General features: G+C 31.3%; 9 protein-coding genes across 15 annotated transcripts; 3 read left to right on the top strand and 6 right to left on the bottom strand.

Moving 5' to 3' along the window:
* Positions 1-875: 875 nt before the first annotated feature.
* On the bottom strand, positions 876-1,701 carry LOC139098147 (phosphopantothenoylcysteine decarboxylase-like). The gene is made up of 3 exons (XM_070650269.1): positions 1,555-1,701; positions 1,366-1,492; positions 876-1,305 (listed from the first exon to the last, which is right to left on the bottom strand). The coding sequence occupies exons 1-3, from the start codon at positions 1,678-1,680 to the stop codon at positions 962-964; spliced, it is 597 nt and encodes a 198-aa protein (XP_070506370.1). The 5' UTR covers positions 1,681-1,701; the 3' UTR covers positions 876-961.
* Positions 1,702-2,116: 415 nt separating this feature from the next.
* On the bottom strand, positions 2,117-5,270 carry LOC139098146 (zinc finger protein 233-like). Of its 2 annotated transcripts, none has more exons than XM_070650267.1 (11): positions 4,921-5,270; positions 4,342-4,812; positions 4,092-4,282; positions 3,882-4,029; positions 3,792-3,801; positions 3,679-3,694; positions 3,562-3,607; positions 3,269-3,364; positions 3,180-3,205; positions 3,033-3,118; positions 2,117-2,954 (listed from the first exon to the last, which is right to left on the bottom strand). In XM_070650267.1, the coding sequence occupies exons 1-11, from the start codon at positions 5,023-5,025 to the stop codon at positions 2,863-2,865; spliced, it is 1,287 nt and encodes a 428-aa protein (XP_070506368.1). In that variant the 5' UTR covers positions 5,026-5,270; the 3' UTR covers positions 2,117-2,862. The 2 variants fall into 2 exon arrangements, with proteins under 2 accessions (XP_070506368.1, XP_070506369.1); XM_070650268.1 differs by having other exon boundaries at positions 4,092-4,279; positions 4,921-5,269.
* A 324-nt stretch (positions 5,271-5,594) lies between these two features.
* On the top strand, positions 5,595-9,621 carry LOC139098035 (E3 ubiquitin-protein ligase makorin-1-like). Of its 4 annotated transcripts, none has more exons than XM_070650148.1 (6): positions 5,595-5,659; positions 5,738-6,239; positions 6,356-6,602; positions 6,657-7,143; positions 7,292-7,423; positions 7,495-9,621. In XM_070650148.1, exons 2-6 carry the CDS (start codon positions 6,119-6,121, stop codon positions 7,591-7,593), a joined length of 1,086 nt encoding a protein of 361 aa, XP_070506249.1. In that variant the 5' UTR covers positions 5,595-5,659; positions 5,738-6,118; the 3' UTR covers positions 7,594-9,621. The 4 variants fall into 4 exon arrangements, 2 of the variants coding, with proteins under 2 accessions (XP_070506249.1, XP_070506248.1); XR_011545141.1 differs by lacking the exon at positions 5,595-5,659 and having other exon boundaries at positions 5,670-6,239; positions 7,495-8,069; positions 8,874-9,621; XR_011545140.1 differs by lacking the exon at positions 5,595-5,659 and having other exon boundaries at positions 5,670-6,239; positions 7,495-8,069; positions 8,862-9,621.
* Positions 9,622-9,636: 15 nt separating this feature from the next.
* LOC139098034 (uncharacterized) lies at positions 9,637-10,407 on the bottom strand. The gene has a single exon (XM_070650146.1). The coding sequence runs from the start codon at positions 10,302-10,304 to the stop codon at positions 9,813-9,815; it is 492 nt and encodes a 163-aa protein (XP_070506247.1). The 5' UTR covers positions 10,305-10,407; the 3' UTR covers positions 9,637-9,812.
* Positions 10,408-10,427: 20 nt separating this feature from the next.
* LOC139098033 (dymeclin) lies at positions 10,428-13,530 on the top strand. The gene is made up of 5 exons (XM_070650145.1): positions 10,428-10,813; positions 10,886-12,200; positions 12,265-12,487; positions 13,028-13,078; positions 13,150-13,530. The coding sequence occupies exons 1-5, from the start codon at positions 10,515-10,517 to the stop codon at positions 13,320-13,322; spliced, it is 2,061 nt and encodes a 686-aa protein (XP_070506246.1). The 5' UTR covers positions 10,428-10,514; the 3' UTR covers positions 13,323-13,530.
* Positions 13,531-14,102: 572 nt separating this feature from the next.
* On the bottom strand, positions 14,103-16,170 carry LOC139098351 (uncharacterized). Its single transcript, XM_070650521.1, has 5 exons — positions 16,025-16,170; positions 15,801-15,970; positions 15,056-15,741; positions 14,340-14,996; positions 14,103-14,278 (listed from the first exon to the last, which is right to left on the bottom strand). Exons 1-5 carry the CDS (start codon positions 16,117-16,119, stop codon positions 14,162-14,164), a joined length of 1,725 nt encoding a protein of 574 aa, XP_070506622.1. The 5' UTR covers positions 16,120-16,170; the 3' UTR covers positions 14,103-14,161.
* A 1,024-nt stretch (positions 16,171-17,194) lies between these two features.
* LOC139098324 (MFS-type transporter SLC18B1-like) lies at positions 17,195-20,168 on the bottom strand. Its single transcript, XM_070650472.1, has 6 exons — positions 19,420-20,168; positions 19,214-19,351; positions 18,904-19,152; positions 18,237-18,654; positions 17,975-18,163; positions 17,195-17,729 (listed from the first exon to the last, which is right to left on the bottom strand). Exons 1-6 carry the CDS (start codon positions 19,507-19,509, stop codon positions 17,302-17,304), a joined length of 1,512 nt encoding a protein of 503 aa, XP_070506573.1. The 5' UTR covers positions 19,510-20,168; the 3' UTR covers positions 17,195-17,301.
* Positions 20,169-21,648: 1,480 nt separating this feature from the next.
* LOC139098170 (glyoxalase domain-containing protein 4) lies at positions 21,649-23,249 on the bottom strand. Its single transcript, XM_070650293.1, has 2 exons — positions 23,045-23,249; positions 21,649-22,597 (listed from the first exon to the last, which is right to left on the bottom strand). Exons 1-2 carry the CDS (start codon positions 23,132-23,134, stop codon positions 21,821-21,823), a joined length of 867 nt encoding a protein of 288 aa, XP_070506394.1. The 5' UTR covers positions 23,135-23,249; the 3' UTR covers positions 21,649-21,820.
* A 204-nt stretch (positions 23,250-23,453) lies between these two features.
* On the top strand, positions 23,454-26,477 carry LOC139098168 (DDB1- and CUL4-associated factor 7). 3 transcript variants are annotated; one of them, XM_070650290.1, is made up of 6 exons: positions 23,454-23,673; positions 23,911-24,492; positions 25,077-25,263; positions 25,330-25,542; positions 25,670-25,826; positions 25,891-26,477. In XM_070650290.1, the coding sequence occupies exons 2-6, from the start codon at positions 24,057-24,059 to the stop codon at positions 25,930-25,932; spliced, it is 1,035 nt and encodes a 344-aa protein (XP_070506391.1). In that variant the 5' UTR covers positions 23,454-23,673; positions 23,911-24,056; the 3' UTR covers positions 25,933-26,477. The 3 variants fall into 3 exon arrangements, with proteins under 3 accessions (XP_070506391.1, XP_070506392.1, XP_070506393.1); XM_070650291.1 differs by having other exon boundaries at positions 23,454-23,780; XM_070650292.1 differs by lacking the exon at positions 23,454-23,673 and adding an exon at positions 23,719-23,857.
* The last annotated feature ends 453 nt before the right edge of the window (positions 26,478-26,930 follow it).

Below are 26,930 nucleotides of genomic sequence, written 5' to 3'. Positions count from 1 at the left end.
AAAATGTCTAGTAACTCGTCGCGAGTTAATGTTTCTAAGTTACTAATGCTAAGTTGTTTCTGGAAGATTAAAAATGACTGTAAATCATATATTTCAACAAAATTACACTTCCTTACATCTTTAATTATTGCTATCAGTTCAAAGTTACTTAAAAGAATAGGATGGAGCAGGCTATCCATTGTAATACTTAATTAAAACTAAATGGTCGTCAAGACCCAAATAAATATTTTGAAATAAAAACGTAAACAGATGCAGAAAGTTTCGCATCTTTGTCCATTTCACGGCACATAAATCAACATAAAAAAAATGAATTCTTTAATTAACAGGCCGTTTTGCTTAGTTTATCGATCAATTTATACTACATCAAGGTTTTTCTGTAAGCCGGAAATTCCAAGAAATGTTTATGAAGAATTTCAAAGTGCCCAAAATCAGGAAAAGCCTGGAGCAGTTTATGACAAAAAACCCTTCAGGATGTCCCTAAAACAAGGTATGTCAGGTGCTTGATTCATAGTTTTATCACTATTATTAATATGTTTATTTGATCTAGGCCAAAAATACTCTTGGTGTTTCTGTGGAAAGTCAAAAACTCAGCCATTATGTGACGGAACTCATAAAGTAAGTTCCACTGGATCTAAGTTCCATTAATCAATTGATTACATGAAAATTTCTTTCCAGATTGTGCATTTCAAAATTGAACAGAAGCCTATTAGATTTATGGTTGAAAAGGATGGTGATTATTACTTGTGTAATTGTAAGCAGACTAAAAATCGTCCATTTTGTGACGGAACTCACAAAACCTTAACATAAAGCTGCTGTAATTATCTAATAGACTTTTTTAATCATGTTGAATATACAAAATATTAATAAAAGAATAGTTTCCATCTATATAATTTTATTTCACTATTCCATAAAGTATGTATACCAAAAAAACTCGTCTATATCCACGACAATCTTAAATTCTTCATTGCCTTTCGAATTTTACAGAATTTAAATGTGCAAAAGTTATATCTACAACAGTTGTATATTCAGCCATAGCTCCCATTCCCGTATCGCCGCACATTAGTGTCTTTGAAATTGGTCTTATTTCAATATATCCATATTCCTTTAGTTCCTCAATTTGCTTACGAGTTATTGGATGCAGAAACATTTTTGTATTCATTGCTGGACAAAATACCAGGGGCTTTTCTAAATCCCATGCTCTTGCTACACATGTAAGTAAGTTATCACATATTCCTGAGCTTATTTTGCCTAATGTGTTTGCATCCAATGGAGCGATAACGAATATGTCTGCCCATTTCACTAAATCTGTAATAATCATGAAGTCTTTATTAGTTCCGCTGGATCTCTAAAAAATTGATAAATTACCTATATGAAGTACTGGATCGCCTCTCTTCTTCCACATCGACCATTCATGTTCATCAAGAAAAACTTCTGCTGCTATGTCTTCTTTTGATACAAACTGCTGTGCCTTATTTGTTAAAACTACTCTTATCTGTTAATTAGACATGATTAGGACATCCAGTAAACTTTATATGGAGCAACAATTTGACTTACATTCACTGAAGGGTCCTTTGATTTGAGTTCACTTATAATATTTGGTAATTTTATTGCTGCGACCGAACCAGTGCAGCCAATTAAGATGTTTTTGGACTTTGCCATCACTTTTTGCTGCGTAAACATTACTTTTTATGACTTTTTTTTTTGTTTTCTAATTTTTAATTTCTTTCTCATCACTTTTAAAACCCAATTTGTCCCAACTTTCTTCAGCCATCAAATTATTTTCCATACGACAAGCTAAATAGTCTTTTGATTGATTCCTGCATGCACTGATATTATCTTTATTTTCTCTTAAACATTGCATGTACAATAACATATATTTTTTACATGCAGATTCGTGATCAAGTGGAAATGAACCTTTTTCCGGTGGTATTAAGTTGATTCTCTTTTGTTGAAACGAATTATTCATGGCAAATTTATCAAACAATGATCTAATTAATTATTTTTCACAATTTTTTCAAATTCAATTTTAGAGCATTTTAAACAATAAGAATTTTTGCATCTTTTTTGCCTCAATTTGACTGCAAAATTTGAAATATTTTTTGACAGTTGAAAAAAGTTTAGTCATTTTTTAAAAGAATCCAATTTTATTTTGAGATAATATGTAGATATTCAATCATTACAATTATTTATTATCATTACTAATTATTTTTTTATTAAAGACATGGGGGAGAGATGGAAATGATCAGATTTTATGATCAAGATCCTGTTTCTTTTTACGTCAAATCCCGTCAAATCATGAAAAAACTTTTAAATCTCATTTTGATCATCATTGGATTGTGTTACTGTCTACTGATTGTAATCATCTAATTATTAAGAAAAAATCCTTTACAATATTGAAAGCTCGAGATTATGAGAAATGTTTGTGCTAATATCGATTAACTTTTTTTTTGGTCGAATCAAAATAAGATTAAAAATTGTTTAAGCGATTTTAGTTCCATTCATGATTTGAGAACGTCTTGAATATGTCACAAATGTCTGTGTTGCTGCCATTCCTTAAAAAGTAATCAAGATTTCATAACGTAAATAATTTAGTGTTAGTATGTTCCTCAAAAGTTCGTTAAATGCAGTCAAATTTGATAAAAAGTTCTTTTTTTAGGTAGTCATGCCTAGCCATGCTAGATAATTAATTAAAATCATAAAAGTCCTTGCTAAAAAAACATAACTCAAATGTATTTTAGAAATAAATAATCTCGATTGACAAATTTTGGCAACGAGCAGCAACCAAGTTGACATATTACTGTAAAAATCTTAGTCTTATCATTTAATGATCATCATTACTGATCAAAACCTATTAAAATTCTTTTATGAACATATTCCATGTTCTGTTTTAAGATGAGTTTTCGAATGCCGTTGAAGAGCAAATCTATCAGCGAAACTTGATGAACATACTTCACCTAGACGTGATTAAATGAAAAATATTCTTTAAACAATCAATTCGTGTTGCTATTTCAAAGTCATCACTTATTCCTTACATTTAAATGGCTTGATTCCCAAATGTACTTTTTCGTGTTTTCTTAAATGAGTTGCTTGTGAAAATGCCGAGCTGCACCATGAACATCTAAAATTAAATTAATTTTTCATTAGTTCCATTAAATTTTTGTCAGTTTCTATGTACTTACTTATAAGGCTTCTCGCCTGTATGAATCTAAAATTTCAAGAAATATTGATAAATTAGTCTAGAACAATTAGGTATGCATTAGTATCTTACCCGTCTATGATTCCATAAGGTTGAATATCTCGCAAAATCTTTATGGCAAACCTCACAGGTAAATGGCTTTTCACCGCTATGAATTCTTTCGTGATTCTAAAATTATCAGAAAAGTCATGCATTAGCTTCAGTACAAAAACAATTTAATTGAAAATTTTAACGGATTTTTCAAATTTAAAAATTCTTTGCATCAAACTGGAATTATTGGAATATTCCAATCTAATTTGTTGGAAATTGGAAATCGAAATTCCTTTCCTGGAAATATACCCAAATGTGAATCAATGTCAAATTACCTTTAAATGAGTCGATTGAGCGAAAGATTGACCGCAAGTACTGCATCTAAAAATATGTAAAAACCCCAAAAAATTAGTCAATAATCACCAGCTAAAAATAATAAATTCAAGACTTACCGATAAGGCTTTTCACCTATTGACATTATTTGTGTCGTATTAAGGAATAAAAGTTATGATCAAAAATTTTCTAGAAATGAGCTAAAATAAAGGAAAAAAAGTACAATGCTTACCTGTATGTGTCTATAAATAGCATAAAAAAAGTATAAATGCATGATTATTAGAGGAAAAATGAGTGAGAATTGAGTAATTTATGGACATACCCTCTTATGATTATTAAGATAATTGGCCTTTGCGAAGCTCGCATTACATATAGTACACACAAATTTTTTGATTCCAGTATGAAGTGTCTTGTGAGACCAGAGGCTTGAATAACGAGAAAATTTTCCACCACAAATGTCACAAGTGAATCTTAAGAAAATTAACTTAGAAACCAAATCATAAAACAAATAAAGATATTTTTTTATACTTACGGTTTAGTAGCTGGATTGCCATGCTGAGCTCTTTGTTTGACTTGAACGAAACCGCTCATGTGTGGCACAACACTTGTTGGACTAACTGATGGCGTACTACTTTGTGATGCATATTTATTCTGCATATGATGATTATATTTTTGTTCAAAAGGCTCCATCGTTGAGTCACCGTCATTCGAGTGCATTTGCTTCTTTGGCATAAATTAAATTATTAATTAAATGTCATGATTTTTTATTGGATATAACTTACAGCTTGATGTTGGAGTTGTTGAACATGATTAAAGATTGAATCAATGATATAGTTAATTTCTGATAAGGCTCCAGCTCCACTACTATCCGTTAATAGTGTCTCTGATATTGATGGAAGTTCATAATATCCATAGATCTTTAGTTCCTCAATTTGTTTGCTAGTGATCGGATGCAGGAACATTTTTGTATTCATTTCAGGACAAAAGAGCAGCGGTTTGTGTAAATCCCAAGCTCGCGCCACACAAGTTAGCAAATTATCACAAATTCCCGAGCTAATTTTTCCTAATGTATTTGCATCCATAGGTGAAATTATGAATATATCAGCCCATTGTACAAGTTCAAGATGAAGACTCTGCTCATTGAGTCCTTTCGTTATGTGCCATTCACTTTGGTCGGTGAAAACTTCTGCCATTGATGAGATTTCATTGATATTTACAAAATGTTTAGCTCGTTCCGTCAACACAACACGAATCTAGCATAAGAGAAGACAATAAGAATCCGATTAGAAAAAATGGATGTTTACAAATATGTGATCCAGAGAGAATGGCAACAAAATATTGATAATTTTTTTCATGCTTACTTGAAAGGTTGGATCTCGTTTTTTCAACAGATTAAGCACCACAGGCAATTTTATAGCTGCGATAGAGCCTGTACATCCCACGAGGACGTTCTTTTTTGTATTCATATCGGCTTTTCCTCTAATTTATCTTTTCAATATTTTTTTTCTCCTTCCTTCAAGTAGCTTCAAATTGTTTAAATTTGGCTTTTAGTCTCACGTATGCTAAGTCTATTATTGTATTAAATCAAAACATTATGTCTAAAGTCTTTATAATCACTTAACAAATGACAATTTATCCATAAAGCCTGCCTAATTTATGAAAATTATGAATTATCTACAAATCCAATAACAAAATTATGTTGAAATAATAGAGGTCGTAGGTAATCAAGTTAGAGTGTAGCTTTACAGATGCGAATCGGAAAATAGAGCGCACATGTAGGAAACATTTTAAATTAGTGAATTTTGTCTTTAACGGTTTTCAAAAATTTAAATGAGAAACCTTAGAAATGTTTTGACATCACTAAAGCCATATAACAGCAAATATACAGTTTCAATATAAATTTACGAAAATTTAATTAAAAATGTTACTTGAACAATCAGCCAGACAAAATTGGAACTACTAAGGTGATTATTTTAAATAATGCGACTAAAACCGTAGAACTTGCTCTGTTTAAAACCTCTGAAAATAAAAATAATTGCAAAAAATTAACGTTTTAAAAAATATTCAAAAATCATCATTTTTCCACGGCCGTGCATTTTGGTAAGTTGATGTCTAGAGAAATTCCAAAATATTTCATTAAAAAAGTGAATTTAACTAAGATAGCAATATTTTATTTAGAATATAAGAACATCGATCCATTCTACGAATCATAAAAAGTGTTTGTGGAGTGAAATTTGTGGATTTGAGACAATTTTCGATAGATAAATTGAGAACAAAAGATTTTTGACAATTTGAAAAGAATTTTTTTTCCTGAAATTCTTTGAGATAAAAGATATTTGGACAGACAGATTCAACAAAAGGAATGCCCAAAAAAGTGCTAAGAAATTGACTCAATTGAAATTTACGCAGATAGAAAGTGAATGTTGTAACTCGAGGAATTGAATAAGCAATTTATTATTGGTCAATCGATTTTGTTACTTCATTTCGTTCACTTTATATTATTTTTATACACACTATAAACAAGATATTTTTGTTAGTCACCGATTTATAATAAATCAAATGGCATCGACGTCGTTTCGTCCATCAACAAGTGGCGCAAATTTCGAGAAGGTTAATATCCCATGCAGATTCTATCCTGGATGTCGTTTTGGCGATAATTGCAAGTTTCTTCATAATGAAGGTAAGTCCAAAAACTAAATTTTCAGCAATTTATTACTTAAAAACAGCACATAACAGTAACTGTCCTACTTTTTTTCGTCCGAAAACAAATGACACGTTTATTTCTCTTTCTTCCAGCAACGAGTTTTGAGGCAACATCAACTATAAATAATAATATTGCGCAATCTATTTTACTATCATCTTCAACATCTTCATCAACGAATAATTTAAATCCTCAAGCTCCCATTTTTGTGCCTACAATTTATAAACAAGACTTTGATTCAAATTTTCCGCCCAAATCGTACGCAGATGTTGTGAACGCTAACAGAGACCCCAGCGAGCAAGCAACAGAACTTTCTATCTACCCTGCCGATAATTCTACTCAGTAAGTCATATAATTTATTATTGTTATACTATAACTAATAAATTATTTCGATAGAATTTGTCCATTTCTTATGAAAAGTGGAATTTGTCGCTATGAAACATGCTCGTATGCTCATGGCGAAATGTGTGAAATGTGCGGAAAATTTTGCCTTGATCCATACGATGTAGAGCAGAGGAAAAAACACGAAAGAGACTGCATATCTGCTCACGAAAAGGAAATGGAATTAGCATTTTCAATTCAGCGCTCAAAGGAGAAAACTTGTGGAATTTGCTTTGATATTGTATGGGAGAAAGATGGACGTGAACAGCGATTTGGAATTTTACCCAATTGCAATCATTGCTTCTGTCTCGAATGTATTAGAACGTGGCGACAAGCTAAACAATTTGATAATAAGATAATTCGTTCATGTCCCGAGTGCAGAGTCTGCTCAGACTTTGTATGTCCATCTAGCTTTTGGTTTGATAATGCCGAGGAAAAGGAGACACTCATCTCAAAATATAAAAATGCTTTAAGTGAAAAGGATTGCAAGTATTTCAAAAAGGTTAGTCACATTTTTAACGGTTTTTGTCAATTTGAAATAGCTTTTAATTCATTTCAAAACTGTACAATTTACCTGAGTGCAAACATTTATAGTGTTTTGAAACATTTACATATTGAACTCTTGTTAAATGTAAATTATATCATTACAGGGTCAAGGAACATGTCCATTCGGGAACAAGTGCTTTTACAGACATTGCCTATTGGATGGTAAGAAGGTAGACGTCGGTGAGCCAACAAGAACACGAGCTATAAACAGCCTTGGACATCTAGAAAATCTTCCGGTAGCTCATATTAATGTTAATTTATTATTAAGTTTATTAAGTTAATCTTCCCAAATTTTTTCCACATACAGAGCCTCTTATTTTGGAATTTCATAGAAGAAAGAATGTTCTTTGAGTACTCTTCATCCGATTCAGAGTCTGGAGTATCGGACTTTCTCGAAATTTTCTAAAAGCAGAAATTCCGTTCAGGAAGATTAAAAAATTTATTCAAATAATTATTTAATCAAAAAGCTAAAGTCGTGTGTGGAAAAGAAGCAAAATCAAAAAAAAAAAACATATATTTTCAAAGTAAAGTGAGTGTTGAAAATTACTAATTTTTCATGTGATGAAAAAGTCAAACTATTCAGTTAATTTAACTATAATCCTCAATCCTTTAAAAAATTTATGAGTGTGAAAAAAAATTTAGAAAAACAAAAACAGATAATGCGACATCAAAAAAATGTTTTTAAACAAAAAAAAAAAACTCCCCCAAATTTCTATATTATTAACCGATACTTAAACAAAGTAATATGACCAGACAAGAAAGTATACAAATTATTTTTGCTTTAATTTTTTCAAGAAGAAGCACTGAGCAGTGAATATATAATAGTTAATAATAATAATCATAAAGAGAAATGATGAAACTATTTTCAAGCACAAAACACAAGTAAGAAGAATCATTTTTATGCATACATTAAGCATTTCATTAAAATTATGTAATCGAAATGGAAAAATTACCAATGATAAATGTTTTAATAGTACGTAAAACTTTCAATAATATATGCCAATGATGTCCAAATTATCGCATGTGCGGCGATCGATGAGGCTAGTCGATGAGTAAGCATTTTTGTCAACGAATTGCAGCGCCTTTTGCTCGATTTATTGATAACTGTGTGAATTTTTGATTTTTTTTAACAATTAAATTCCTTTTTTGAGCTTTAACGAATTTATAATATTCAAATAACATTAATTTTCAACGAATTTTTAAAATTTAAATTCTAACGTATTTTTCAAATTTAAATATTTTCAACTCATAGCTTCGTGCCATTAATTTTTAAAATTTCAAATTTTTTTTTTAACAAATTGCAATTCAAATTATTTAAAAGTTCATCGACACTCATTCCAACAACATCATCATGTGTAACATGATACAAAGTATTACAACAAAAGAGCTGAGACGGAAAAAAAGATTGAATTTCCATTACTCATCGCATTATGGCAGTTAATTTGGACAGCATTGTGTTTTATGCAAAAGAATATAAGAATGAATAACATATATTTATAGTAAATAAGCAGAGTAAGAAAAATTATTTTTTTATTGATGAAAACAGTAAGAGAAAAACATTAATTAATTATGGTAATTAAAACGAGTAGAATAGCACATTATTTTTATCACATTTCGAGTTTTTAAAAATGCATTTAAATAATTATTTTCTTTCTTTTTTTCCTATTTCGAAAGTATAAAAAAAAGGTGTGAAGAAATTTAAGAGGCAATTGCATAATATTTTTAACCATAATTTCCTACACATATTATATATTTTTTGAAGCACATAAACAAAAATAACAGAGTAGTTAAATTATTGGCCAGACTAGACATCGTGCAATGGAATTTTTACTGTCTATTTAAGCAATTTTTTTAAAGTCCCTCTAAGCAACATGAAATTTTAAAAGTTTATGGATCAATGAAACTTTATGTTAATAATTTCATGTTTCACACTTACAAAGATATTATTTGCCATACATTAATCATGTCTGCATATCTCTTCTTAACTTAGCAAAATGAAAAAAAAAACTTAAATCTGTTACCAATTTATTCACTGAAAAGGAAGTACAATATATATATTTTATGTTACATTACATGCTTTCCTATTTTTTATTATAATCAAAATTGTATATTAATTAATTAATTTTTAATGACAAGAATTGCATATTACGGATTTACTTTAAAATATATATTACATATGGGGGAATAATGAGCGATAGATGTTAGAAAAAAAAATTATAATTCTTTAATCTGCACTATTGTATTTTGAGACTAATGTTCAGGTAGACTTTTTTGCTGCAATTGAGAGATAATAGTTAATTAACTAGCCTTTTGTGATAATCAATTTATAACATTTATAATTTTTGCCAAAATCTTCTTTAAATACTACTCAAATTGATATATATTATATATTCTATAGAGCCTGAAATAAAGATTTTTTGTTACTCAAATTAAATCAACTGTTTTATTATTTAAATTTTAAACGGTTTTTATTTGTTTGAATTGTATTTGAAGAGTTTCTCGTCCTTCGATTTTGAATGTTCAAAACACCGTTAAATTTTTGGAGATCGAGAAAATTCAAATTTCAAAAAGCTGTTAAATTATAAATCACATATTTAGCATATTTATTTGTCTTTTAGCTTAAAATTAATTATTTACATCGGAGCTACTTCCTTTATTATTTTTATTCTTTATCCGGTCTAGAATATTTTCAGGATTTATTTCATTGAGCCATGCTGGAGCATTTGGAAGTGTAATTTTACTCATAATTTGAGTGATTTGCTCTGATTTTTCATTGGTGATTTCTATATTGGAACTGGATGATGTATTATTCCATACGTCTGTGACTAATTCAGTGGATGAGCTTCTTATTATTGGAACATTTGGTGCATTTATTGGAGATTCTTGATTATTTTCTGGGAACGAGTATTCGTTCATTTCTTCGTCATCTTCTGACTCGTCAGAGTCATCGTCATTAGCTGGAATGTGCTGATCATCTTGGTCATTTAACATTAAATATCCATCGTTTATCTGATTTTCTTCAATATCCATTTCATCGTCTAATTGATTATTTATCACGTAATCGCCTGTGTCAAAACTATTGTCACGATTAATTAACTTTTCTGGATCTGGCCCCATTATTTTATATCCACTGACTAATGTTTAATTAAGAAAAATTCTCAAGATAAAGATTTTGTTTTGATTTTTCGATTTTCGCGTCTTTTAAAAAAATTTGAAAGGTTCTAGAAAAAAAGAAACATTTGTAAGGTTCGGTGTTGATGTGGAAATTTTTTTAAATTTATTTAATTTTATCTAGTTTTAAAGTTATTAGTAAGCGAAATAACGATTATGGGTATTAATGTGAGCACTAGTAAGCCGGCCGAGCTAAATGCGAATCAATATCTACAACAATTTGTCGGGAAAGCACACATTTCGTCAGACAATAATGAATTTTTTGAAGAATTCCTTAAATTTACTATCAAGACACCAGCCACAAACGAGGAATATTTGAATTTTGACTCACGAATAGAGAGCTTCCTAGAAAGTTTCATACAGAATAATTTGACAAGCGGCAATTTCGGCTCATTAATTACAGTTTTCTTAAGGAAAACATCCGATGAATTATTGACACTTTCTGACAACGAAAGGTACTTAAACTGACTTTAAGCAATTAATTTTTATCATGTACATGATATCTATGTTATTTCCTTTATTTTTAGTCACGTTCACATATATAAAATCTACAACGCCGTCTATGTATTACGAGTTCTTATCAAGTATATTCTCGAAATCGGAGGTGAATTTCTACTTTTGCAACATTTTGAGGCACTACCAAGATCAACAGAGACTAATGGAACACCACAGGATGTGACTTTAACGATTGAAAATACATCAAATAATACAGCAACAAAAATCATTGATGGAACTAAATTTGATGCATTTCTTGAGACAATTTTCAATATAATTTGTGTGATACCACTTAAGGACCATACTTATCACTTACTTCTCGAATGTGTAAATGTGATCTTGGTGCTGTGTTCAGTTTATCTCTTCAATCAACAGACAACAGAACGTTCAACAATATTCCGTACGATTTACAAGTGCAAATATGCATCAACCTTATTAGCAACATTATTGCATCTTGTATCTCGAATGAATCCAGCACCAGTCAATGGCGCTTATGGAAATTTAGGAGCTGGTGGATCATTTGTTTTCGGATTAGCTGAATCATTCTGGTCTATGTTGACATTTTCAAAAAAATCACCAGAAAGTGAAGAAATGCCTAAGTCATTTAAGGAAAATTATCCATTGGCTAATCAAAGCTTGTTGCTTATATTAATTTTAACGAATCATAATGCAGACGATTCAGTTGACTTACAAAATAATCCTTATCGTTATAGTCTCTTTAATTGCACAAATTCGACAGAGTTGCTGAAAGAAGATGACGTCAGTTCCTTTAAAATCGATTATTCAGGATTATATCAAACATTATGCAAAATAACACATTTAGATCAGACAACATTGCTTCTCTATTTGCTTCTACATCGCAATGAGAAATTCTATCGATTTGTTATGAATCAACAAAATCTTCAGGAATTGGTTGTGCCAATTCTACAAATACTTTACAATGCCCCAGATAGTAGTTCACATCACATCTATATGTCTCTTATCGTTCTCCTTATTCTCTCTGAGGATGATGGATTCAATAAAAATGTCCATCAAATAATGTTGAAGAATATCCAGTGGTACACAGAACGTTCAATTTCCGAGATATCATTAGGTGGTCTTTTAATTCTTGTGATTATTCGTACGATTCAATACAATATGCTTAAAGTACGTGATAAATATCTTCATACGAATTGTCTTGCATGTTTGGCCAACATGTCATCACAGTTCCGATATCTACATCCATACGTGTCCCAAAGATTAGTCTCGCTGTTTGAAACACTTGCTAAGAAGTATGCTCGATTACAGACGCAATTAGATGATGTGAGGAAATTGGAATCGAGTGTTGTTGAAGTTGCTGAAGATGTGGTAATCTATGACTTATTTGATTACTATAACTGCATACTAAATTATCTGTAATTTATACATTTAGATGCAAGACTTAACAGTTTTGGAAGAAGTTTTGAGAATGGTGCTAGAAATTATAAATTCATGTCTCTCACATCAATTAGTATACTGTCCCAACTTGGTATATACGTTGCTATATAAACGAAATGTATTCGAGTGCTTCAGAAGTAATCCAGCATTTCAGGACATTATTCAAAATATTGAAATGGTCATTGGATTTTTCACTAGTCGCTTGCAGCGTGTACAAGGTGAGTAGTTTGTGAACAGTGAGTTATTCTTAGTGACTTAAACCTGGTGAGCTTTACATTAACTGCCATAACCAGACGCTTACAACAGAAAGCAAAAGTGTTCAGTTTCGCGTGTCGGCAACAAAGTTAAAAAGAGTTTTTCATTTCCTTGAAGCACAATTGTTATGTCTGATTTGAAAACGCACTAATCATGCTCCACATACGATTATTGACAAGCATAATGCAAGTAACAGTCACGAAGTCTAGTGGAAAAAGAAGCTTGTGTCTATTGTGCGATTAAATATATATGGGTTAACAATTATAGCATGTATAGTCATTTTCGTGACTGTACGTAATCCTAATTGTCTTGAAAGCTTTTTTCTTCTTATTGGATATTGTAATTAGAATTTTGTGACATGTTAATGGCATTATGAGTGTTTGCTGTATGCCTTTAATATAAATTAATCACTGCCATAGGAACCAATGTTAGATCTTCTTATTTTTAATTAGTTTACATGCCTTGCTTCATAATAATTGCATGACTTTATTCTATTATTACAGATCAACGTGGAGAACTTGGTGTGGCAGAAGTTTATGAAGTGATAAGCAAAGGTTTGTTCCTGAATGTCAATTTCAATAGCACTAAAATTTAATCAATTCTATTTTATTAATTTCATATTCAGGATCAAGTCAGTGGAGTTCAGATCGATTGAAAAAGTTTGCAGAATTACGTTTCAAGTATGTTGACGAAGAAGGCAATGAGAAATCGTACTTCCTACCTTACATCTACTCTCTTTTATCGAAAAATTCCACAATTAGTTTTGCTGAAGGCGAAAAGCTTTTCGCCGACATTTAAGATTTTTTAATTATTCCTAAATTGAATGAAGTTACTATTACAGCATAATTGATTGATTATGTATTATAATTATTAAAAAAAACAACAACAACTATTTACTTATATCCAATTAATTGTATATTTATTATTTTTTAAAAAAGTGAATTAAATAATTTTGAATTTCATTTTCTTTACCCCAAAAAAAAAAGAGAAATAATCAAACAAAATAGCAACTGACTTTCATTTATTTACGCTAGCGCCACTTCCACTTCTTCTTCATTCACACGGAAACATTGAAATTGAATTATAATCACGTCAAATTGCCGCCAGCAATAATGTTTCAATTTTTTTTGATAAGCATTTTATGATCTACAATACATTTTTCGTTCTACACACATCGGAGAGAGTATATACTGAATGAGTTTGCAAATGCGGCATTACGATTTTGTAATTAAACGATCGTTCACCGCACAATTTTATTTTAACACCTAATCAGTAAAGAAAATACAAGTGATCGTTTAGGGACGCTTATTTTGTATTTTTTTTTAATTCTATTATCGTTGAAATTGATTTATGGAGCTGCTTATTTACTTATTCGCTGGTCGTACAGATCAATTGTGATTCATGACCTACTTAAATGTTTAATTGTACTTATTACAGAAACATACAAATTCGGAAGAATTGTAAAACAATTGTACAGTTCAATTTTTCAATTAGAATTACACATGAAATTAAAGATTGTTGTCTAAATTAAACGATGAGCATACTTACTTCCTTTATTTCTTCAAAATTAATATAAAATATAAGAAAAAAATTATTTGATTTTTCCTTAATAAACTTGAATGTTTGTGGCATTAAAATTATGCGTAATAACGATATTCTGCCAAATTGCCAAGAAGCATAGCTTGATCGAAATCTTCATCGATGTGTTCAAGGAACAGATAGTGAAACAAAACGCCATCAAAGTTGTGAATTTTCTGTTTTTAAAAAATTTATAATTAAATTAAGGATTTTGGGAATAATTTAATAAAATCTTACTTCAAAATCCTTTAGTCCTGTTACTTCCAAGGATCTTGCTACATAAATATGACATTTTGAGAACAAAATTGATGCATAAAAAGCTCGTGGATGCAAAATTTCAGGTGCCTTTAAATTTTTAAGTACACATCCATCTCGTACATGCTTAATTGATAACAAAATTATATCAGCTTCCTTGACATCAATAAAGCCTTCATTAACCATATAAACAAGAACTAAAATATCTTTGAGGATATTTTCAGGGACCGATTTAAGATTGACAGAGTGCAAATTTTCCTCGCTGATCAACCATTTGAGTAGTTTAAATCGTATACGATCATGCTTAGGGAATTCTGATCTATCCAAAAGCTCAATTAATGGCGGGATTAAAATGTTTGGTGTAGATTTATCGACTTCAATTATGGAATATTCAGGATCATTGTATGACAGCTTAGAATAAATTTTGTATTGTTCAACAGACTTATCATTGAGTATAATACCCAATTGTTTGCTGAACATGCTGTTGACACTTTCAAAGTAGTTTGCTGGACGTTCTTGATCAAAATAATTTAATGTGAATGTAAATGGCATGAGTTTTAGAATCGATAATGCAAAAATTAATGAATTTTCGCTGCAAAAATACTGTGTGTCATCTTTAATCTCAGGAATCTCGAAATCCTAGAATATTATCAAATATATTAGTCACTGACAATAAAACTTGCATGCAAAATACTTACAATATCATAAAAATCAATGCTATCCTGAACTTTCTTAACAAATTTATTTTTGTTGCTGGTATATTCAGATCTATGGCGATAAATGGCATAAGCAACTTCAACAGCCACATTGTCATTTCCAAATAATCTATGACTTCTAATGTAATTAGCTATAGCAGGAAATCGAATTTTTGGATTATTGCGCTGTTGAATAAGTGATTTGTGGAAACAAAATGTGTCCTTTTCAAAGGAAATCACATCATTTCCATTCAACGTTGACAATAAGACTAGTTCCTGGTCATTTAAACTTAAAAATTCTCTTAATGCCTTTCTATTATATTCCTTCGTAATAAGAGTGGTTTGGTTCAAGTCACGCAATGAAAAGTATTTCCAATTTCCTGGATATACTAAAAAGTCAGAGTCATCGGCCAAAATTCCAAGAACTCTTTGATTTTGGGATGCAAATTGTGACATTTCTGCGCCACACTCTCTGTTCATTGCCGTTTTCAACATACCATATTTTTGTGCCAGTATTTCAATAATCTTCAAATGAGATGTTGGAGACATCAGTTCTGATTCACCAGCAATAATACGTTTCAATGGAATTTTCTTATCAATCTTCTTAGTAATCATTATTTGTGACTTTACGAACTGTTCATTTTGTCTCTTCATCCATTCAGGTAGTTTAGAGTCAAAGATTGGTCCATCTATAAAAAAAGGTATAGACATAAAGATGTAGTGTCTTCAAGTATGGCTTTGTATGTACCATTAAAGAAAATTAAATCTGCGATTTTGCTCATTTTTTTGAGAAATTTATCTGCTTTTTCATTAACAACATTGTGTCGAATTCCACAAAAAATTTCCTCTTGATCTTTAACTAGTGGTCGCATCAATCCATGTAGATCAATTAACAGAATTGGACGAGTTTCGTTTTCTCTAAAAGTTTAAATTTATATTTTTCAAAAATCACAAAATTATTTTTTTCCTTGCCTGCTAAATTCTTCACATTCGTCAATCAATGAGACGTCCAAGTATCCAGTTGGTACATATTTTCGAATAAATAATTGAAGTTGTCTAATACCCATTTTTAAACTAAATTAACTTAACAAATAGTCAATAAATTAATCTTATGCGTCTGCATTCGTTAAAAGTCAAATCGATACTAAAATGGCTGGAATTTTAGAAAACCTTACAATTTACAGGCTTTTGTATGGTTTCAGAACCAAATAAATTTTTAAAATTTGTATGGCTTTGAATTTGAAATCAATCATGACCGCTAAAATCTTCAAAAATTGACTGACATAAATGTAAATATTCAGGCTGTCCTTGACGTGATTTTCATCAATTTGACAATTTTAATATTTTATGTTTACACATGCAGGCAAGATTAGATTTTAAATTCGCAACAGGAGAATAAAAATAAAAAAAAATCTATTTTTAGCTAAAATAATCAGGAACATACGACAAAGTATTTATTTATTGCATGGCAACTTGATATTTCAAAAAATTTAAATGCCCGTATGTTGTATCAACAATACGCATAAATTGTTATTTATTGTCATAAACATTTTTTATTTGTGCACCAAAATCATCCAGTCTTATTGATCTTCGATAATTCTATGACGCATAACGTTTGTTGACACGTTTTTTTTTCCAGGCGTCTTATCTGATTGCCTTGACCTTATTAGGTACAAATTTTTGCGAATACTGCATGTCACGAGAGCTGTTGAAAAATTTAATGGTCCATGTTATCATCGCAAATGTTATCAGCATTCAGTGAACGGCGACTTTATAATTAATTAAGGCGCTTAGAAATAAAATAAATTGATTATGTGCCAATTAATGGTACGATGTTATTGCGTCTGATGATTTTTACGTAAATCGATCCAGCCTACAAAATCACATACCCCCAAGCTAAAACAAACCTCTGTCAATCTAAATTCAAGATCAGTTCCTTAAAAATCCCTGAAATGAGATGAATAAGATTCAAGATCAGTTCCTTAAAAGTCCCTGAGCTGAGATGAGTAAGAACAATTAAATACAGATGGATTTTCCTTACGTCATTTGATAAAATTAGTTTAATAAATTCAATTAAAAGTTTACAGTAAAGATCATCACTAAAAAATAGTTATAACAAATAATTAAAAATAATGTCATTAGGTCAAAGATTCTGCCTTAATATAAAAATTATTGCTTGTTCTGACAAATTTTAATAAAAATAGTTCAAATCATACTAAAAATTAAATTAAATAATGAACACAAACATATTATGCAATTGTTTGATCTGAATCTCGATGAACTTCAATCTCGAAGCTTCCGTAGTTGTCATCACGGTCTGCTAATAATCCAAGATTTGCTTCCTCCATTCGCTGCCAATGATGACTTTTTCCATAGCTTGATGCAATCACCATATTATTATTCATATATGGAATGGCCATATTTGTTGTGGACGAGCATATTGAGCCATTTTTTGAGTGAATATCGTCAAGACTAGCGTTGCTCTTACCAATGAGCTTTTCTTCTGATGATATTTCCTTGTATGACTTTCTTGGTGAGCTTGAGCAGCAGGTGAATAATACAAAGATGAAGACAACAACTGTGTGTGTGACTAAGATGAAATATACGGAATTTCTGAAGCCTGAATGATCAAACAAATACCCTGCAACTGATGGTCCAATAAAAGCTCCGAGAGCAACTGTAGAAATAGATGAAATTATAGAGTTAGTTATGATTTAAGTTTAGTAAAGTTTAAGGAACAAGGTGAGTTCATGCCAAGTATTTTCATCTCATTCCATCAAATTTATGATGACTATGCATGAATTTATAAAAGTCATGCTCAGAAATACAACTGATTAGACTGAATGAAATTACTCATTACTCACTAGTAGTCGTAGATTATGTAGACAGTCAATTATTATATAGAAAAAGCAGGATACTTACAGATTGATGTCCACAATCCACTAATTAATCCATAAGTTTCGATTCCATCTTGAAAACCATTCTGGACGGCTGTTCTTAAAGCATCTGAAAATGTTGATACCAAAGACATTGCAATACCGATACCGTGACATATTAATCCACAAATCACAAACGTTAATGAAGTATCGAATGGCAAGAATGAAACCGGACCTGTTGATTCATAAGATAAATAGAAAATATTAGAAAAATAAAGAAAAAAATTAATTACGCATTAGAAACTTACCGATTAAAGCAAAACCAGCCATAATAAATAGAGATCCGAAAATGGATATGATTTTTGGCTTCTTATATTTATCGACTAGATATCCGACAATTGGAGCAGTAAGAGCATAAACACCTCCATTAATGACAAACATAACGCCAAGCCAAATTGCAGACATGTTAAATTGTCTTAAATGTGGTTCCAATGTTGCACTAATGAATCCAATCGATGCGCTTGTTGCTCCGATTCCAAGACAACATACAATAATGCCAGGAATCTTCATGACTTCAAAGATTGAATGTTTATTTTCACTGTTACTTCTCTCAGTTCCATGATCAGGTAAAACGAGAAGTGTCATAATTGCACAGGTAAAAAGTGCGGAACCAAGGACAACAAAGGGCAAATAGTAGCCTCCAAAACTATATAAAGCACCGCCAATCTGGAAAAATCAAAAATAAATAAATGTGAGTGAGTAAGAAGATAATGAAATTTGCGTGAATGAGCACATGCATTGAATTGAAATAAGAAGGAAAAATTGAATAATTGAAAAGAAAAAATAAATGATAAGGAACAGAATACGAAAAAACTTATATAGGGTGCTAAAATGACACTGATTAAGTGCCATATATAAGTGCTTATATAGACGTACGCTTTTGACCGAATTATCGCTTTAATTTCATATACATACCATTGGACCGACGATTAATCCACATCCGAAAAGGGTTTCAAGTGTTGCAAAAGATGTGCCAATGCTGTTTGGAAATTCCGTTGCAATAATTGTGAATGAAGCTGTTAAAAATGCAGCATTTCCAAGTGCTTCAATAATTCTAATGACAAAAGCTAATGTGATAAATGCATCATGTCCAGGAACACGATCTAGTAGACCAAATAGAATTGCACTTGTTCCCGTTGTAAAAACTCCGCCTTGAAACATAGCCTAATAGGAAATAAAAATCATCATTCACTGTTGCTTTATTTACTCAATTTGACATTCTCACCTTTGGTCCTATTCTGTTCAAAAATTGACCATAAAATGGCGACGCTAAGCATACAACCAATTCAAAAATACCAAATACAAGTCCATATTCTGTGGCTGAAGCTCCCTTATTCTCAGCTTCTTTCGGAAAAAATGGAGCCTACGTGATCAAAATAAAATATGCTTTTTAGAATATACGCATTTTAAGTGATAATGCCTCAAACGTACCTGTAGACTAACACATATTGCATTGAAGAAATCTGATAATCCCATCACTGCTAATATGATCCATTGTCGTTTCGTGTAGTTGAGTCCCATTGTGATTTCTATTGATTCTAATCAAGACTATTCTATACTAGCTTAAATAATAATCAATGCTTAATACTAGTTAATATCAATATTTGTAGAATTATTTTTAGTTGAGTAGTTTCGTAAGATTATTCGTTTCAAAACACTTCAAATGAGTGAATTTTTTGATAGATTTTTAATTGCTCGTGTCTTAATATATTTTCAATTATCCTGAATGTTTCACTTCAGATGATATTGTCAATTCTTCTTATCATTTATGAACTTTCATTGTTTTTTGCTGTTGTATTTTGACTCTCGTCTATCACTTTAACTGATTTTCACTATAATTTAACACTTATTCACTAGTTTATCTTATTAGTTCTTTAGCTTAACAATCAGTCTTTTAGTAAGGACGAAAATTTCGAGACTTTTTCACGTTTCTTTTCTTATTTTTCACCAACTTTCCTCAACAAATGTTGAAACTCTACTGATTTAAGGGAAAACAATCACTGTAATAGAGAATGAATAGTCTTTGTAATTATTGAGAACTGATAAGAAACTTTTCTGAGATGAATAACTCTCGAGATGATTAATTATTGATGATTGTCTATGTATTGATGAGTATTGTCTCTTTTCTGAGATGATCCTCTTCGTTTGCCGTAAATATTGAGAGTAATTTCGTTAATTTATTTTCCCGAGTTTTATACTTTGTTGCTTCTTTGGACTGATAGGTAGTTGTTGTTGTTTAACACACTTCTATTTTGCATTAATCGAGATTTTAGAAACTTTTTTAATGACTAACGTTTAATTTGTTTTTGAAATAGGTAGTTTTGATATTTTTGTTAGAAATTTTTTTTTAAATTTTCTCTTATTGAATTTTTTGTGGATATTTCTCGATTATTCCTGCTTTGAATGCAAATAGGACATAATTACTTTATATGATCTTCAATTTTGTTGTATTTTTACCTACTAAAAGTGTCTGAAACTCGAGAAAGTTAATTTAAACTCAGATCAACGAAAAAGGCTACCAAGTTTTTTGAAATAATTTGAATTTTTAGCGTAGTTATTTTCCTGAAAGCCGTTTTTGCCCCCATTTTGCCTGTTTGCTGCCCTTTAAATTTTGATTTGTTTTCTTGTACATTTTTGAGTTTAACAATTTCTCATATTTATAATATGAAATTGCGACATTTAAAAACAAAATTATATCACGCAGTAGCATAGTGGGTAAAGGTAATCGTTGTTAATCGTAAACAAAGGAGGCCACACGAGATCAAGCCTTGGCAAACGTACTTTTCTTTTTTGATAATTTTGGAATTTGAGCAAACCGTTAGTGCGCTGAGCCAAGAATCAACAGGAAAAGAAAGTGATGTGACAGAAATCAAACTATATCATACGCATAGACAGACCGGGCATGTAAAGCATTTTGAAAAACGAGACCTAACCAATCTTTTCTTAGTGATTATGACTAAACTGTGCAAATTTCATCAGCCCCAAAAAGTGTGCTTGCTGATAAGCGTACGTTCACATCTACCGAATTTCATTCACATATATATGTCGATTAAATTGAATTAAATGAATTTCATTCATGAACGACATCTTTTTTTGTTTAATAATGCGCATACTGGAAATTATCGGATGTGCATCCTCAATATTTTCATGTTAAAATAGGTTGCAGATGCATGAAACTGACCATTGAGAGCGTTCTCAATGTCTCAAGATCGAGTAATCTGTAAACTGTGACAAAATGAAAAAAGTGTCAATAAGTAATTAAGTTATCAATAAACAGAACAGAACAAAGCATCGAAGGAAAAAAACTGCAAAATTAAATTAAACGTCCTGTCGCCTTTGAATTGCCAATAAAATGAGCCATAAATTATATTAACTACGAAGTGATAACATAATTCTGAAAAAAAGAGAAAAGCAAAACGCACAATAGATCCAGTTGGAACTAGTTTATACGGCACTAATTCTTACTGCATTATCAGTAATAAATTCTAGAAGAATTGACTCAATATTTAGCCATGAGACAAAGTCAAAAATTTTAAAAATAGAAAACTATGTTACTTATTGATAACGTGACTGTGCATGACTATCCTAAAAGAGAGAGAGAACCTGGAGAGAGCTTTTGTGCTCTTTATGAAGCTTTACTGAGAGAATGAAAAACTCCAATTTTTTGTGAGATTACAGACTTTATTTCAACGTACAAAAGCAAACCCCAATTTTACAGCCAGTATGTCAATTTTATTCACAGATTAAGCAGTTAATGCTCGACATATTTTTTAATCGAATGAATTTTTTAGTTCCAAAAATATTTTTTTTTGATCAGTTTGTGTAGCACAATTTATTGATCTTGGAATGGATCCTTCTTGATATACTTGTCTAAATCAGCCTCACTTTTATCGTCATATTCTGACAATTGGGTGAATCCTTCTTCGTCGACGAAGCAAATTTCATGACCGTCAGGATCAGCAAGAATGATGACACGAACTGATGCCTTTCCAGGTGTGTCCAAGACAACCAAAGGTGTTAAGATTGTTCTCTTATTCTTTTGGATCAACTCATCAATTGATGGTTGAAGAGCTAACGGAACTGCAAAGGCAATTCTACCAAAAGCATCAGCACGGTTGATTGGTTCGTCAATTTGTGTAAATTCGATTCCAAACTTTCCACCGTTGTACGAGAGTAATGCCTTCTTATTGTCTTGACGTAAAATGCTCATGTTAAGTAATCCATTCCAATATTTGATAGAATTGTCAAGATTCGAGACATTGTAGATGATGTAGCACATTGGATCGGCTCCATCAGCAACTTTTTGATTAAAGATGAAGAATTTGAAGCCATCAGGTGCACGAATCAAAATGTCTCCGTTGGAACCGGCAATATTCTCAAATGGATAATTCTTTGCCTTGACGTTTTCAATCACATCCGATGATTTAATTACAACTCCGCCGAATTCATTTCCAAGCTTATATTCCTTTACACCATAGTTGTAAGTTAATTCCAAAACGAAAGATTGATGTTCATGCATATACCCGACCATAGTTTTTGACCATCGATTGTCATAGGGACCGTTACATTGTGCTGCACACGTTTCAGTAAATTCCTCATGTCGCAAAACCTGTTTAGAATCAATGAGAATAAAATAGCGTGTTACATTGTACATTATTCAACAGGTTGCAAGTAATGTAAGTGCTTCAAGGTCGTGAACAGCCGCGAATTTTAATTATTAGTCATTCAATTCCCAGATAATATTCTAGAATCTCATGTAGAAAGAAATGACCAATTAAATTAAATTGAGTGATAGATGACACATTAAAATTTGTTTATGGTCATTATAATTAGTTAATTATCGCGCAATTAACAATGTATGATTAATTTGATTGACTTTTAAGTCATCCAAATCAAAAGATGTTTCCTTATCGGTCAGACCGGCTTCTTTTCTCTTTAATTACTTGATTTCTTATCAATATCTCCTTTTCACAAACTACCAAGTACTTGAAATTACATTTTCATCCACTTGAACTTGCTAGTCACGACTCTAATTAATTAAATTACTGTAATTTACCTTCATTTTGAGAATATTTCTGTAAAAATCCATTGTGGCTTTACGATTGCCGATTTTGAAGACATGATGAAGAGCTCTTCCCGAAATCATTGTTAATTGCACAAACTGATCTTAATTACTGATGTTAATTATGTTTAAATCACAGATTTTATATTATTCGCTGTATCTTTTGTTTACTGTGTTTTTTTGGACGGTGTTCAGTAATTTGATGTTCTTTCCATTCGTTGGAACTCACAGCATTCAAATATTGGGAACAAAAATATAGACTTAATTTGTGTGTTAGAATTTAGGAACGACGCAAGTAACACCAAAATACTTAATTACATTCAGTTTAAACTTTTATTTCCGTGAACCGGTCACTAAAAATTCAAAAGTATAACGGTTGACGAAAATTCAAACAATGTAACGCGACTAGTTTAATCCGAACAAAACATCCGGATAGAAACATAATTCATTCTCTTCGACACGAAAATTAATATTATACACAGATTAATTAATTAAAAGTTTATGAAAACGCGATAACCATCTGTCTGGTTCATTAATTCAGCTAGTAAAAATGCGGTTCGCGAGCCGCACGCCGAAATAATCTCATTTTAATCAATTAACAAAAAAATCTTTCATCAAAAGTCGTAAGTGCAGTATTTATATATTTTGACGTCTCAAATTGCGATATTTAATACGAAGAAGATATCTACTCGAGTGCTGTAGTGCTTAACGTCCTACGCAAATTTAATAGGCAAGAGTATCGGCAAAAAATCTGCGATTTTCCATTCATTTGTGTTGCATGTGATAAATTAGATACAGCCGTCCACTGTAAGTGCCCAAAAAACAACTAATCTTCTTTATTTCCTATCATTTATTTTTAGATAAAACAAAGACAAAACAAGGCAGTTCACGTAGTTTGACAAATTGACGAAAACTGATCCTCATCGACTTTCCATTTCCGTAAAAAGTTAACTTAGACGGTTTAAACATTATTAAAGTAAGAGAAATAAATCCACAGACTTCAAATATGTCGTCATCAAGTGGAAAAAGAAAAGAAATCTACAAATATGTAGCGCCGTTTCCGTTATATTCAATGAATTGGAGCGTTCGACCAGACAAACGTTTTCGACTGGCACTCGGAAGCTTTGTGGAAGAATATAACAATAAAGTCCAGATCATTAGTCTCGATGAGGACACAAGCGAATTTAGCGCTAAATCAACATTCGATCATCCATATCCAACAACAAAAATCATGTGGATACCCGACTCGAAAGGCATATTTCCAGATCTTTTAGCAACAAGTGGCGATTATCTTCGCATTTGGCGTGCTGGCGAGCCAGAAACTCGAATGGAATGTGTACTAAATAATAATAAAAACAGTGACTTTTGTGCACCGCTTACATCATTTGACTGGAACGAAGTTGATCCGAATCTCATTGGAACATCATCAATCGACACAACATGTAAGTATTTACTGTCCTGATAGCTTCATACTCATTTTGAGGTCTATAAATAGTGCTATGTAGGCGGTTATCAACATGATTTTTTTTTCTGTTAAATTTGCGGTAATTAAACTACGCAAATAGCTGCAATAAAAGTTATTACGGTCAAGATGCTTATGGCATGTGCTATTATTTATAAACAAACACAAGCTATAAATATGACTCATAAAAAATATCCAAAAATCATTTGATCTCAACGGTTTTGATAAAAATATGAATTATTGCTATAGTATCAGACAAAAGTCGCACGTTTCGCACGGCTGTAGATCATTAATCATAAATATCATGGTCGACTGTGCTAATAGTCGTATATTACACACGATTATTGAAAATTCATTGCAAACACTAATAGTCTTATAAACAATTCCAATAGTCGCATGCTCTTAACGACTACTGAACAATCATAACAAATAATAGTCATGTAAATAAGAAAAGTCATTCCTCATCTCGAGTACTTTAAAAATAATACAGTAAATTGTAAATTATGTCCTTGAAAAGTGAACTACTTGGCATTGTAACAATTCTCATCTTCTCTTTGTTTATAGGCACGATATGGGGCATTGAAACTGGCCAGCCTTTAGGACGCGTAAATCTCGTTGCTGGACATGTAAAGACGCAATTGATTGCTCACGATAAGGAAGTCTACGATATAGCTTTCTCAAGAGCTGGTGGCGGACGTGATATGTTTGCATCTGTTGGCGCTGATGGATCTGTGAGAATGTTTGATTTAAGGTAAGTGAGCAATAAAGCAAGTCAAGTAAGCAATTATTCTATTTTTAAAATAAATTTCATCCACAGACACTTAGAGCATAGCACAATAATTTATGAAGATCCCGGCCACACTCCTCTGCTACGTCTTGCATGGAATAAACAAGATCCAAATTACTTGGCGACAGTTGCGATGGATGCATGTGAAGTAGTAATTTTAGATGTAAGAGTTCCGTGCACGCCTGTTGCGAGACTTAGTAATCATCGTGCATGTGTAAATGGAATCGCGTGGGCTCCACATAGGTAAGATATTTTTAGCATTTCTAGTGCATCTTTTAGAATAAAAATTAATGAGTAAAGTCGTAATTTTTCTTTGCTGCTTTCCTTGCCGTAATGCCTTGTTAATGCAATTTAAATTTTTTGCACATAGTTCATGTCACATTTGTACTGCTGGAGATGATCATCAAGCATTAATTTGGGATATACAGCAGATGCCACGACCGATTGAAGATCCAATACTAGCATATACAGCAGCTGAAGGAGAAGTGAATCAAATTCAGTGGGGACCGACACAACCAGACTGGATCGTAAGAAATTTTACTTTTATGACTGACTTGAATATTTTTTATTTATGGATGTTTATTTTCACAGGCAATTTGCTACAATAAGAGTTGCGAAATATTACGAGTTTAAACAAAAAATACAGAACGGAATGATTTTAAGACAAAGACATGGAAGCTATTTCTTAAGTGGAAGGGATTTTTGGAACATTTTTTATACTACAACTATCTATCCATTTAGATTTTTTTCTTTAACTTTAAGATCAATAGAAAGTTTTTGTTTACTTTTTACATGTTCAGACAGGATTAATAAATTATGGACAATAAGCGAAGATCAAATGGCAGACAAAATGTCATTTTTGTCCATTTAGGATTAGATATCGTAGATTCATCATTAGAAATTTAATTTCTCATGATTTTACATCTTTATATGACTCTTAAAGTCCATAGCTGTGTCCTTCTATGGTCTACATTACTTAATTATATAAAAACAAAAAAAAAGTTTAATTTATTTCGCATCACAATCAACTTTTTTTCATACTTTTAACATTAATTTAATGTAATAATAAAAAATTTTTATTAAGAAATATTATTAACTTATGACGCAATTTAAGAATTATGAATAAAAAAGTAAAAAAAAAAATTATATTTGAGTGAAAATTGGTAACAAATCTCAAATCGTAGTGAGCTTTTGTTCTTATTTTCATTGAATTTCGGTATTTTGTGATGTGAGTCTGGCGAAACTAGTGATCATTTGATACAGAAGATCAGCAAGACATCAACAAGGAGATTCAGATTAGGAAGTACGGCTAGATTGGACATAAGTTTCGGAAAAGGATCCTCAGAGACAGTTAGAAAGAATGATTAACATTGTTGGGATGCTGGGAAAAGACACAATTTTGCTCCACCGCTCTTATATAGAATCTACAAAGGAATCAGCGACCAGGAGCTTCAAAAAAATGCTCCTTTCCGCAGAACAGTGATGGAAGAATATCAGCTCAATTTGGGGACAGAGAATTTTTACAAACTAGGTGGCAAAATCAGTAACAAAGCATGCCTAAGTTCCACATAGGATCATGGTTACAGATTGTAAGTGATATAAGTAAGTGGTATAAGGACACAAATTGTCGA

Source organism: Chironomus tepperi, unplaced genomic scaffold, assembly GCF_022539635.2.
Source record: "Chironomus tepperi strain 1889 unplaced genomic scaffold, CSIRO-AGI_Ctep_v1 contig_445, whole genome shotgun sequence".
Classification (NCBI taxonomy): domain Eukaryota; kingdom Metazoa; phylum Arthropoda; class Insecta; order Diptera; family Chironomidae; genus Chironomus; species Chironomus tepperi.
This window is presented reverse-complemented; position numbering and strand designations above follow the sequence as displayed.

Coding starts and splice junctions, on each gene's coding strand:
- LOC139098147 (XM_070650269.1), bottom strand. CDS start 1,680: ATGTTTACGCAGCAAAAAGTGATGGCAAAGTCCAAAAACATCTTAATT. Junction 1,493..1,554: donor CAAAGGACCCTTCAGTGAAT/GTAAGTCAAATT, acceptor TCTAATTAACAG/ATAAGAGTAGTTTTAACAAA. Junction 1,306..1,365: donor CGATCCAGTACTTCATATAG/GTAATTTATCAA, acceptor TGATTATTACAG/ATTTAGTGAAATGGGCAGAC.
- LOC139098146 (XM_070650267.1), bottom strand. CDS start 5,025: ATGAATACAAAAAAGAACGTCCTCGTGGGATGTACAGGCTCTATCGCA. Junction 3,365..3,561: donor CTCAATCGACTCATTTAAAG/GTAATTTGACAT, acceptor TGATAATTTTAG/AATCACGAAAGAATTCATAG. Junction 3,206..3,268: donor CCTTATGGAATCATAGACGG/GTAAGATACTAA, acceptor TTGAAATTTTAG/ATTCATACAGGCGAGAAGCC.
- LOC139098035 (XM_070650148.1), top strand. CDS start 6,119: ATGGCATCGACGTCGTTTCGTCCATCAACAAGTGGCGCAAATTTCGAG. Junction 6,240..6,355: donor CAAGTTTCTTCATAATGAAG/GTAAGTCCAAAA, acceptor TCTTTCTTCCAG/CAACGAGTTTTGAGGCAACA. Junction 6,603..6,656: donor CCTGCCGATAATTCTACTCA/GTAAGTCATATA, acceptor TTATTTCGATAG/AATTTGTCCATTTCTTATGA.
- LOC139098034 (XM_070650146.1), bottom strand. CDS start 10,304: ATGGGGCCAGATCCAGAAAAGTTAATTAATCGTGACAATAGTTTTGAC.
- LOC139098033 (XM_070650145.1), top strand. CDS start 10,515: ATGGGTATTAATGTGAGCACTAGTAAGCCGGCCGAGCTAAATGCGAAT. Junction 12,488..13,027: donor TCGCTTGCAGCGTGTACAAG/GTGAGTAGTTTG, acceptor CTATTATTACAG/ATCAACGTGGAGAACTTGGT. Junction 13,079..13,149: donor TTATGAAGTGATAAGCAAAG/GTTTGTTCCTGA, acceptor TTTCATATTCAG/GATCAAGTCAGTGGAGTTCA.
- LOC139098351 (XM_070650521.1), bottom strand. CDS start 16,119: ATGGGTATTAGACAACTTCAATTATTTATTCGAAAATATGTACCAACT. Junction 15,971..16,024: donor GAATGTGAAGAATTTAGCAG/GCAAGGAAAAAA, acceptor TTAAACTTTTAG/AGAAAACGAAACTCGTCCAA. Junction 14,279..14,339: donor CAGGACTAAAGGATTTTGAA/GTAAGATTTTAT, acceptor TTTTAAAAACAG/AAAATTCACAACTTTGATGG.
- LOC139098324 (XM_070650472.1), bottom strand. CDS start 19,509: ATGGGACTCAACTACACGAAACGACAATGGATCATATTAGCAGTGATG. Junction 18,164..18,236: donor GGCTGGTTTTGCTTTAATCG/GTAAGTTTCTAA, acceptor ATGAATCAACAG/GTCCGGTTTCATTCTTGCCA. Junction 17,730..17,974: donor TGGATTGTGGACATCAATCT/GTAAGTATCCTG, acceptor CTATTTCTACAG/TTGCTCTCGGAGCTTTTATT.
- LOC139098170 (XM_070650293.1), bottom strand. CDS start 23,134: ATGATTTCGGGAAGAGCTCTTCATCATGTCTTCAAAATCGGCAATCGT. Junction 22,598..23,044: donor GAAATATTCTCAAAATGAAG/GTAAATTACAGT, acceptor GATTCTAAACAG/GTTTTGCGACATGAGGAATT.
- LOC139098168 (XM_070650290.1), top strand. CDS start 24,057: ATGTCGTCATCAAGTGGAAAAAGAAAAGAAATCTACAAATATGTAGCG. Junction 24,493..25,076: donor ATCATCAATCGACACAACAT/GTAAGTATTTAC, acceptor CTTTGTTTATAG/GCACGATATGGGGCATTGAA. Junction 25,264..25,329: donor GTGAGAATGTTTGATTTAAG/GTAAGTGAGCAA, acceptor TTTCATCCACAG/ACACTTAGAGCATAGCACAA.